Source organism: Phyllopteryx taeniolatus, chromosome 2, assembly GCF_024500385.1.
Source record: "Phyllopteryx taeniolatus isolate TA_2022b chromosome 2, UOR_Ptae_1.2, whole genome shotgun sequence".
Taxonomy (NCBI): domain Eukaryota; kingdom Metazoa; phylum Chordata; class Actinopteri; order Syngnathiformes; family Syngnathidae; genus Phyllopteryx; species Phyllopteryx taeniolatus.
In genome coordinates, this window is record NC_084503.1 from 8,168,667 (window position 1) to 8,181,156 (window position 12,490).

At 44.1% G+C, this 12,490-nt stretch overlaps 1 protein-coding gene across 12 annotated transcripts in view; it reads right to left on the minus strand.

The window, feature by feature from the left end:
- Window positions 1-12,490, minus strand: part of LOC133470229 (serine/threonine-protein kinase BRSK2-like) — a 145,363-nt gene that overhangs the window by 24,112 nt on the left and 108,761 nt on the right. For 8 of the 12 annotated variants that reach the window (XM_061758387.1, XM_061758347.1, XM_061758338.1 and 5 more), the window contains 2 exons: window positions 11,845-11,905; window positions 1,641-2,298 (listed from right to left, as the gene is read on the minus strand). In XM_061758387.1, the coding sequence (XP_061614371.1) occupies window positions 1,641-2,298; window positions 11,845-11,905 (719 nt within the window). The remainder of the gene's footprint in view (window positions 1-1,640; window positions 2,299-11,844; window positions 11,906-12,490) is intronic. The other 4 variants (XM_061758411.1, XM_061758403.1, XM_061758421.1 and 1 more) reach the window with 2 other exon arrangements.

Below are 12,490 nucleotides of genomic sequence, written 5' to 3' on the forward strand. Positions count from 1 at the left end.
ATTCCTCAGGCATCAGGCACATGCTAGAATTCTATTGAACAAGCTGGTCAAAAACTCCACAGCCACCTCTCCTAGATGCTTCCATACCTCCACAGGAATGTCATCAGGACCAACTGCCTTTCCATTTTTCATCCTCATTAATGCCTTTCTAACTTCCCCCTACTAATCATTGCCACTTCAGGGTCCACCACACTTGCCTCATCTACTCTCCCTTCTCTCTCATTTTCCTCATTCATCAACTCCTCGAAGTATTCTTTCCATCTATCTAGCACACTACTGGCACCAGTCAACATATATCCATCTCTATCCTTAATCACCCTAACCTGCTGCACATCCTTCCCATCTCTATCCCTCTGTCTGGCCAACCTGTATAGATCCTTTTCTCCTTCTTTAGTGTCCAACCTGGCATACATGTCATCATATGCCTCTTGTTTGGCCTTTGCCACCTCTACCTTTGCCCTATGTCGCATCTCAATGTATTCCTTTCTCCTCTCCTCGGTTCTCTCAGTGTCCCACTTCTTCTTAGCTAACCTTTTTCCTTGTATGATTTCCTGTACTGTGAGGTTCCACCACCAAATACTCTCCTGCCTGCCTCTCTGATCACCTTGGCTGCAGTGGTCCAGTCTTCTGGAAGCTCCTCCTGTCCACCGAGAGCCTGTCTCACCTATTCCCGAAAAGATGCACAACACACATCCTGTCTCAGCTTCTACCATATGGTTCTCTGCTCTGCCTTTGTCTTCCTAATCTTCCTCCCCACCACCAGAGTCATTTTACAAACCACCATCCTATGCTGTCTAGCCACACTCTCCCCTACCTCTACTTTACAGTCGGTAACCTCATTCAGATGACATCGTCTGCAAAAGATGTAATCCACATGCGTGCTTCTACCTCCGCTCTTGTAGGTCACCCTATGTTCCTGCCTCTTCTGGAAAAAAGTGTTCACTACAGCCATTTGCATCCTTTTTGTGAAGTCTACCACCATCTGTCCCTCCAAGTTCCTTTCCTGGATGCCGTACTTACCCATCACTTCTTCATCACCCCTATTTCCTTCACCAACATGTCCATTACAATCTGCACCAATCACGACACCTCTCTCTCTGTCTGGGATGCTCATAGGGTTGCATTAGGGGCGGTCAAAAGTAATTAGCCCAATTTAATTTGACTTACTAATACTGTAGTTTTTCTTCATAAATGTTCAGGGTTTGAAATTTTAATACTTGTTTTAAGGTTTATTTTCAAGCTTTTTATTTCTCTCTTGTAAAATGTTTAATGGTGGTTCCCCTTCTAAAGCAATAAATGTAATGACAGCTCCCTGCTTCTGACGGGCATCCAACAATGACCTCAATTCCAAAATGGCTGACATGAAGAGGAAAGGCTTAAACGAAACTTTTTGTATTTAAACTATAAACCGTGAAAATTTTCTGAAAAAAATAAATACTTACTTCGGCTAATCTTCATTCCTCTGCTTGACTTCCCCTCATATATATATGGATATCATTGTGTTCAATGTACTATATGGGTTACATAGATTGTTGGCTCAATAACTTGTTTTGTTGTCTCACAAACTATGAGATAGCTACTGAACATAGATGAAAATGGCAACTCAGTCTCCATATGTCAATCCTCCACTCCAACACTACCTTGCATTTTCCTGCGATGGAAACGAGGTGAGCCCAGGAAGCTGTTCTTGATGGAGTTGAGGCGCGTCCTCCAGGGCATGCCCCCAATCGAGGGGCTGGGTGGAGGTGTTGGGCTAGGTGTTCCAGTTGGGCTGTCCATTGGTGTGTGCACCGGGGTGTCTTTGGGAGTGGGGAGAGGGCTTCCTCTAGGGGAAGGATGGGGGGTAACCTGCGAGTTGGGGAAAGATTTGCCATTGTGGTCAGGGTGCAGGTGGTGGCGGCGCAGGGGTGACATAGGAGGCACGGGAGACAGAGGGATGGAAAGCTTTGGGGGGACAGTAAGGGGAGGGTGGTGCATCACACGGGGGCTGTCGGGGATGCAGGGTGCTAAAGGCTGGATGGGTGTGGAGGGCTCAGACTTGGGGGTGGAGGCAGTCTTAGCTGTGTTGGGGAGTGGGTTGGACCTGGTAGTCAGCAGAGGCTTTGCAGACACTTTGGGCTTGGCAGGGAGGGTCTGGGTGCGAGGGTGCATAAGGGGAGACCCCATCTTGGGCTGGAAGGAGTTGGGTGTGCGGGGTCCCACCCCATTAAGGCGGACCTCAAGGGAGTGGGTGGGGCTCCAATTGGGGGACTGACACAAGTCTGAGGACTGGGGTGGAATGAAAAAACGCCGGTTGGGCTGTGATTTGTCATGCACCGGTAAACATGACAACAAAGTCAGCCAAGAGAAAGTGCGGCACCCAAGGAAACACCATGGCCCAATAAAAGTTCATTCCCATGAATAAAACACAGCAGGAAAAGCAAAAAAAAAAAAGCGTGTGGGAGATGGGTTGAGAAGTGGAGCAGGCAGGAGGAAGTGAGAGTGCAAGAAAGAAAGAAAAACAGAACATGCGATTAGCAAAGTGATTATCAGCCAACCATGAGGCAGCAGGATTCATGATGCATTAAAAGCAGAGATGCACTGAGATCAAAACAGCTGACCTGAGTTCTTGCCACTTTGAAACACAATGTTACATATTTATGTCAGTTCTACAAGTAACAAGTTTTATTTACAGGTACAGATATTTTTTTCCCTAAGAGTTTTTTCCTTTTTTAACTACAACCCCATTCCAATGAAGTTGGGACGTTGTGTTAAACATAAATAAAAACAGAATACAATGATTTGCAAATCATGTTCAACCTATATTTAATTGAATACACTATAAAGACACAGTATTTAATGTTCAAACTGATAAACTTTATTGTTTTCAGCAAATCATCATTAACTTAGAATTTTATGGCTGTAACACGTTCCAAAAAAGCTGGGACAGGTGGCAAAAAAGATTGAAAAAGTTGAGGAATGCTTATCAAACACGTTTGGAACATCCCACAGGTGAACAGGCTAATCGGGAACAGGTGGGTGCCATGATTGGGTATAAAAGGAGCTTCCCTGAATTGCTCAGTCCTTCACAAGCAAAGATGGGGCGAGGTTCTGTGTTTTTGGAAAATGTGGACGTTGTGTCCTCCGGGCCAAAGTGGAAAAGAACCATCCATGTAAGTGGCAAGGCCAAAAATCAACATTGAAAAGCCATTTATCAACAATACCTTGAAACGCCGCTGACTTATCTGGGCCCGAGCTCATCTAAGATGGACTGATGCAAAGTGGAAAAGTGTTCTGTGGTCCGACGAGTCCACATTTTAAATTGTTTTTGGAAATTATGGACGTCGTGTCCTCCGGGCCAAGGAGGAAAAGAACCATCCGGACTGTTATGGACGCAAAGTTCATAAGCCAGCATCTGTGATGGTATGGGGCTGTGTTAGTGCCAATGACATGGGTAACTTACACATCTGTGAAGGCACCATTAATGCTGAAAGGTACATACAGGTTTTGGAGAAACATATGCTGCCATCCAAACAACAACAGCAAGACAATGCCAAACCACATTCTGCACGTGTTACAATAGCGTGGCTTCGTAGTAAAAGAGTGCAGGTACTAGACTGGCCTGCCCGCAGTCCAGACCTGTCTCCCATTGAAAATGTGTGGCGCATTATGAAGCGTAAAATACGACAACGGAGACCCCGGATTGTTGAACAGCTGAAGCTGTACATCAAGCAAGAATGGGAAAGAATTCCACCTACAAAGCTTCAACAATTAATGTCCTCAGTTCCCAAATGTTTATTGAATGTTGTTAAAAGTAAAGGTGATGTAACACAGTGGTAAACATGACCGCGTCCCAGCTTTTTTGGCACGTGTTTCAGCCATAAAATTCCAAGTTAATGATTATTTGCTAAAAACAATCAAGTTTATCAGTTTGAAAATTAAATATCTTGTCTTTGTCGTGTATTCAATTAAATATAGGTCGAACATGATTTGCAAATCATTGTATTCTGTTTTTATTTATGTTTAACACAACGTCCCAACTTCATTGTAATTGGGGTTGTACATCAATGTTCAATCAATTGATTTGTCCTCATATAACAGTCAGTCGGGTAGTTTGGATTTTTTTTTCCCCGCTCGGGTCCAACTAAGCAATCCAAGCCAGAAATATCGGTGCATCTCTGAACCACTAGCGAGTGAACCAGTTGAAAGCTAACAAAGCTTAATCCTCCACCCGAGATAGCAGAGTGCATGCATTGTAGTGCTGTAGATACGCAAGGCTGTGGAATGAGTGACCAGGCCAAAACAGTGTATAACCCACAGCTGAACAAACTGCAGCAGCTCCAGTCTGACATGACCATCCACTTTGTTCTTATGGTAACATTATCAAGCATGTGTGACAACTGCTTCACCACAAATGGTATTTCACAGACTATGTATCTGTGTATGTGAAAATGGCATAAAACAATCAGCCTCATGAAGAAACCTTGTAACTTAATGACTGCATGTGCCACACACAAAGATCAGCACATGGTCACTTGGGGCATTTGTTTGACGAAACAAAGTGGTTTGGTTGAACATTTTGATGCTTACCTATACTGTACAAAGTTGAATTGTCTTTATAGATAAATGCTATGAATTTGCTTATTTTAGTGAAAAAATACAATCCATCAGGTTAAATATCAGCACAAATCAGCAAAATGATATAATGATACTCCATCTGTAGCCAACCAGGAAAAACTCTATTACCATGTCAGAATTTGATACAGTTGACCAAAAAACTGTCGCGAAAACAGTTCAGCAACTGAAATTATCAACGAGTTGTCAGTACCATCTGACTTTTGTGAAGTCTGTGCTCGCTGATTTGCAGCAAATAATCAATTGCTCACTTCAGTCAGGCGAGTTTCCTAAAGCATTTAGCTATTATGCTGCACACAAATGGAATAAGTTGCCAACAGAAGTGACGTCAGCCCCAAGTGTGAATGTTTTAAAATTCCAGGTTAAAAACTCTTCTTTTTTCGCATGCTTTTTAGAGCATTTCCACTTTTAAATTATATTTCTTGCACTGTACGCTGTTTTAATTGTACTTTTATTTTTTTGGTTTGTTTTAAATGTTTATTAGCTGTTTTTTTCTTTCTTTTCAAATGCTTTTAATCATGTAAAGCATATTGCGTTACCTTGTGTATGAAATGCGCTATCTAAATAAATTTGCTCTGCTTTGCTTTGCTTTTCTTTATTTGAGGTGTCAAGATTCATTCATTCATTCATTCATTTTCCATACCGCTTATCCTCACTGGGGTCCCGGGCGTGCTGGATCCTATCCCAGCTGCCTCTGGGCGAGAGGCAGGGTACAACCTGAACTGGTTGCCAGCCAATCGCAGGGGGTGTCAAGATTCATACAATAAACTTCAACCAGGATTTGTAACATACTATGCATTAGACTTTCGTCTTCCATATCTTCTTTAGTTAATGTCCCATGTGTTAGCGGTACTCTTATTGTGTGGCGCTCTGGAGGCTGAATAAAGTTTGTTACAGTCAATATCAGCGTGTTCGTCTGGCTTTTTTTCTTTCTACACACAAATACTCAACATATTCTATAGTAATAAACAGATTGACGCAAGCACGCTTGACCTCTTTTTTGGAAAACTGCTTGCTATCTACCAAATTGTACAGAAGTACTAGAACTAAAAATATAAGACATTATTTCATGCTTGACGGTGAGGTATCACAGTACTTTTTTAATATTGTGAAACCCTTTTTCTATTGATGATAACAATGTGTCCAGGCCCTTTGGTGGCAAGGCAGCCTCAGATGCAAGATGGCGCCTACCAGTGTGGTCGCCTCGGTAACGCGCTCTCTAGTATTGTCTTTGTTTTTGTGTTTTTCGTCCGTCTTTGGAGACCTTACACGACTCACTTACACAAGGGGAGACCTGCTAACCATCAAGGAGTCTACTCCAGACTTTCTGTCACCAACTTTCGAATATACGCTCAGTTTTTTCCCAGAGTTACTCACCGGAGCGGCGTCCGCGGTTTTCGGCGCATGGAGACGGAAGCGGCGCCACAGAGGGAAGCGAGCCGGCATTCAGGTGAAACTCCGCAAGAGAGGACACAGATTGGCGTTCCCGTCGATCCACCTCGCGAACGTACGCTCCCTACCCAACAAAATGGACGAGCTTCATCTTCTGTTAAAGACAAGTAAAGACTTCGGACGTTCCGCGGCCATGTGCTTCACGGAGACCTGGCTCTGCGACGCTGTACCTGATGCCGGCATTATGCTTCCCGGTTTCCACATTCATCGAGCGGACCGCGACATGGAATCATCGGGGAAAACAAAGGGCGGCGGGATATGCCTCTATATCAACGAAAAATGGTGTACGGACGTCACGGTGATCAGCACACACTGCAGCCCGCATTTGGAGTCGCTATTCTTAAATTGTAAACCATTCTACTCGCCACGTGAGTTCGCATCATTCATTCTCGCTGCCGTCTATATTCCGCCTCAAGCTAACACGAACGCCGCATTGCTAACGCTCGCCGATCAAGTCAACGAAATTGAAAAAAAACACCCCGACTCACCCCTCATTATTCTCGGGGACTTTAACAAAGCTAAACTCAACCACGAACTCCCTAAATACAATCAGCACATCGACTGTCCTACCAGGGAAAATAATACTTTAGACCACTGCTACACCACGGTAAAAAACGCATACCGTGCTATACCTCGTGCAGCCTTGGGCTCGTCTGATCACTGCTTAATTCACTTAATACCGACGTACAGGCAAGAACTTAAATGTGCGAAGCCTACAGTGAAAACAGTCAAAAAGTGGACAAATGAAGCCAAGATGGAACTTCAAAGCTGCTTAGACTGCACAGACTGGAGTGTCTTTGAAAATTCAGCTGGCAGCCTGGATGAATATACGGACACTGTTACATCCTATATCAGTTTCTGTGAAGAGGTCTGTGTTCCAACAAAATCATTTCGCACATTCAACAACAATAAGCCGTGGTTCACTGCTAAACTTAAGCAGCTTCGCCAAGCTAAGGAGGACGCATATCAGAGCGGGGACAGGGCCCTGTATAATCGAGCTAGAAACCAGCTGACCAAAGAAATTAACATTGCAAAGAGGATCTATACAGCAAAGTTGGAAAAACAGTTTAGCGCAAACGACTCTAAATCAGTCTGGCATGCATTCCAGTCGCTGACTAATTACAAGCGACGATCCCCCCAAGCTGAGAACAATAGCACACTAGCCAACGACTTGAATACCTTCTACTGCAGATTTGAAAAGGACAGTTTCACACCACACACCAACCCGGCCCCACCCGCGACCACAATCACACCTCTGACCTCTGCGTTAACCATCCATGAACAGGATGTGAGACGCATCTTCAAACAACAAAAGATTAACAAAGCGGCAGGCCCGGACCACGTGTCTCCATCCTGCCTCAAAGTCTGCGCGGACCAGCTCGCGCCAGTCTTCACTCAGATCTTCAACAGATCACTGGAAATGTGCGAAGTTCCATCCTGCTTCAAACGCTCCACCATCATCCCAGTCCCCAAGAAACCTGCAATCTCGGGTCTGAATGACTACAGGCCTGTCGCTTTGACATCTGTGGTCATGAAGTCCTTTGAACGTCTTGTGCTGGACCACCTCAAGAGTGTCACAGGTCCCCTGCTGGACCCCCTGCAGTTTGCCTACCAAGCGAACAGATCTGCGGATGATGCAGTCAACATGGGACTGCACTTCATCCTAGAACACCTCGACAGTGCAGGGACCTACGCGAGGATCCTGTTCGTGGACTTCAGCTCAGCGTTCAACACCATCATCCCTGAACTCCTTTCATCCAAGCTTCTCCAGCTCAGCGTCTCACCTGCCATCTGCCAGTGGATCTACAGCTTTCTGACGGGCAGGACACAGCAGGTCAGGCTGGGGGAGGCCACCTCATCCACACGCAGCATCAGCACTGGGGCGCCCCAAGGTTGTGTCCTCTCTCCGCTGCTCTTCTCTCTCTACACGAACGACTGCACCTCAGCGAACCCGACTGTCAAACTCCTGAAGTTTGCAGATGACACCACTGTCATCGGCCTCATCAAGGACGGTGACGAGTCTGCATATCGACAGGAAGCGGAGCGGCTGGAGCTGTGGTGCGGCCGACACAACCTGGAGCTGAACACGCTCAAGACTGTAGAGATGATCGTGGACTTCAGGAGGCATCCTTCGCCACAGCTGCCCCTCACGCTGTCCAGCTGCCTTGTGTCAACCGTCGAGACCTTCAAGTTCCTGGGAATTACAATCTCCCAGGACCTGAAGTGGACGACCAACATCAACTCCGTCCTCAAAAAGGCCCAGCAGAGGATGTACTTCCTGCGGCTTCTGAGAAAGCATGGCCTGCCACCGGAGCTGCTGAGACAGTTCTACACAGCGGTCATCGAATCAGTCCTGTGTTCTTCCATCACAGTCTGGTTTGGTGCTGCTACAAAAAAGGACAAACTCCGACTGCAACGGACAATCAAAACTGCTGAAAGGATTGTCGGTACCCCCCCTACCCACCCTTGAGGACTTGCACGCTGCCAGAACTAAGACAAGGGCGTGCAAAATCCTCTCGGACCCTCCCCACCCCGGTCACCAGCTCTTCCAGCTCCTTCCCTCAGGTAGGCGCTACCGATCAATGCAAACTAGAACTAGTAGACATTCCAACAGCTTCTTCCCTCTTGCAATCAACTTCTTGAACAGCTAACTTACAATTCCATTACAACAAGCTGGCAATTTTTTGACTTGAGTTCGTTGTCACATTTCTGTATTCTGTATTATGTATTACTCGTGCACTCACTGTAGTTGTCTCGCCGTGCTGCACTATTTGCATATAGTGGCCACTCATGCCAGAGTAGCATCTGCTCCATTTGCACACTGATTGAGGAGTATCTGTAACATTTGCACAACCATTGTCCCAGATTATCGCAGTACTCGTCACTTTAAACCGCATACACTCCTTGAAGTCTCAGTGCCCTTTGCACAATGGTCATTGCACCGGACTATTGCGTCATTAGCCATTCGAACTGAGGACTCTGCATCTTTTTGCACAATTGTTGTTTGTTGCTGTTTTTTGTCAATGTCTTTATGTCTCCAAAGTGTTCTGTAAATTGACTGTCTGTTGTACTAGAGCGGCTCCAACTACCGGAGACAAATTCCTTGTGTGTTTTGGACATACTTGGCAAATAAAGATGATTCTGATTCTGATTCTGATTCTGATTCTGAAGTCATTTGACTAAGGGTTCACATACCTTTTCCACCCTGCACTGTAATTGCATACATGGTTCAGTCAAAAACATGATTGATGATATTGTTCGTGTGGAAATAGGTGTCTATTGTTGTGACTCAGATGAAGAAAAGATCACATCTAATTCATGCAGAAAATCAGGTAATTATATAGCGTTCACATACTTTACCTTGCCACTGTACTGTATATTAAATGAATTATATAATTTAAATACATTGATTTAACTAGACACCAGTACTGCAGAATGCTTCATGTCATGTTAGCTGCAATCAGCTTTTTTTTAACAACAGCAAGAGACACACAGTGTAATTTGATTGTCTCAACATCCAAGGACAAATCTGACTATTTAGTTGCTAAATGCTTCAATGCTAAATGCTTCAAAATTTGCTTGTTTCATCATGAGTCGATTTTTTTTTACAGGAGTTTTTTTCTTAGAACATTGCCATGCTAAGGGGAAATTTACACCATCTCACACTGTGACACAGCATATAAAGTCAGCTGGTATAAAAACAAAGCAAGGTTACTATATAGTAATGTAAAGCCAAGGAAAGCTGCATGGTGACAATTGGCCATTTTTGTTTGTAGTCATGGTGTGGTGCAAATCATGGAATTACATCACAACAAGTGAAAAGTCCATTGTCAACGTTCTCATGAAAAGATGAAAATCATAAATGAAATCTGATATTTTCTTCCTGAGTCATTGAACTGCACTGATGTTCAACAACTATAAATACACAGCTCCAAGCGCATACAAACACCTTCGTCACCACAAACACACTCTCACTGTTGTTCCTTTCGACCTAATCCCACCCCCACACTCCAACCCGCTAGAGGCTAAAAATATGTCTAAAACATCACACACGGAAAGCTGTATTTGTTCTTTTTATAGTTCGGAATGCTGTTATTTTAGGAAATAAAACTTTTCTGTCTAGACAATGACTGATATTAAGTCGTTGACAACATGGACATCAGAAAATATCGTGGGATAATTAGTAGGGATGCGACGAATACCGTTCGGTACGCTCTGCTCGGGACGATCCGCCCTTTTGGACTGTTTTTTTTTGGTTTTACAGTTCATTTTGCATTGATACCACATTTTACTGTGTTTGTGCTCCTGCAGAGGCAGACGATCCCTTACAAAGTAATATCCAATCACTGTTGTGCATTTACCCACTCACAGTTGTAACTGTAGGTTGAGGGTAAAATATAAAACATGTATACGAGCATGAACGGAGGAGTTGAGAGACAAACCTTTGGAGCAGCACTGGCTTCAATTGATTAAGTTCGGTTTCACCGTTGAGTAAAACGGCGAGGAAGTGAAGTGTTGACAGATATTTTACTGCCTACAAGCAGTGCTTGAAACTCATTCCATACATTTGAGGGTTAGCTACTTTACTTTTTTAGTTAGTTATTTCTCCTTTGTATGTATCCTTCTGTAAGGCTTGCTGGACACAAGACATTCGAGCGACTCGAAAAGGTAACACTAGTGAAACAACGAGTGTCGATTTGGATCCTTTTGAACACACCTGGGCGGCACGGTGGGGACGGGTTCGAGCGTCTGCCTCACAGTTCTGAGGCCCGGGGTTCAAATCCCGGCCCCGCCTGTGTGGAGTTTGCATGTTCTCCCCGTGCCTGAGTTGGTTTTCTCTGGGCACTCCGGTTTCCTCCCACATCCCAAAAACATGCACGGTAGGTTAATTGAAGACTCTAAAGTGTCTGTAGGTGTGAATGTGAGTGCAAATGGTTGTTTGTTTGTATGTGCCCTGTGATTGGCTGGCAACCAGTTCAGGGTGTACCCCGCCTCCTGCCCGATGATAGCTGGGATAGGCTCCAGCACTCCCGCGACCCTTGTGAGGATAAGCAGCTCAACGAATGGATGGATGGATGGATGAACATACCTGTTGTGCCACTTATGATAAACATAAGAAAATAACCCGTGCAGTGGGGGCATTTGTTGCTGTAGCTTTGCAGCCCTTTTCTGTGGTCAAAGATGTGTTTGGCTAAGTCGATGAAAATGTTAGACCTACATCATTTTGTGCCCTGCCGTGCACATTGCAGCGACGTTTTACCTCATGACCTCTATCATTATGAAAGTGTAACAATTGGATTGAATGTGGGTCAACTGGTCTTGCCTGCAGAATGGGGTGCAGGCATGACCCGCGCTTAATCTAATTATTACACAAGCATTTTATTTTGTATACATTTTTGTATGTTTTCATTTGTTATACTGCACATATTTTATACTACTGCATTGTCAAGTGTATACAATTAGTCAAGGAAGAAGAGTCAGTTTGATAGTCGTAATTTTAAGGGGGAAAAAAGTTCTCTTGATGCACGAAACGGTGTACAGAAACGCGGCTCAAATTACCATGTACTGTCCCATCCCTAACAATTAGAGATTTTTGGTGTTTTAACGACAAATCATTCAATAACAGGCTGATGATCGAGAGTGTCACATATAAGCCGGTAAAGAGAAGCCAAAATACAGAACAGTTTCTGCATTTGTGTGTGTGCGTTATGACGTTGCAGCATAGCAAGTCAGTGACGCTGCATTGAAGGAAGGTAGCATGGACAGATAGACGCTTACCCTCGGACTGCTGAGCGGACTGATGGACAGACCGGAGGACGCTCCACTGATCGACCGTGACCTACACGCACACACACAAAACAGAGAAAGTCAGCAGTCATGAATTATTCAGTAAAGTAAGACACTGCCCACATATAAAATGGTAGCAATCACACAACATGTAGATATTAAGAAAGGCCAGACACCACAACTGTTTTCTTGTTTTTGTTTTGATAAACAACTGATGGCTTGAGTGACATCTGATCCAGAAAACTTTGGAGCAGTGACTGTAATCGGAATCTATCTATTCTAATTCTAATCTATTGTTCAAATGTTGCTACTGTCTTTATTCAATCGATTGTAACTGTTAAGTGATCACTGATATTAATCATATTCTTATCAGACTTTAAAGAGAGAAGGGCATGGTCTAAGAAATAAACCATTACATATTGGGTTTAGCTCCAGATGAAGGTGCATAGCTACCAATTTTTTTGCGTTGTTAATATTCCATAGTTACTTTCTCTCTTTTTTACCTTCATTTTATCCAGTGCGAGAATTTCACTCCCCTTTTAAAAAAGGATTGGAGCAGTGAGGAAAAAATTCCATATTATTTTGCAGCAGACGGAAAGCATTTAAGTTTGATCACAAAAACTGAAAATGCAACAAA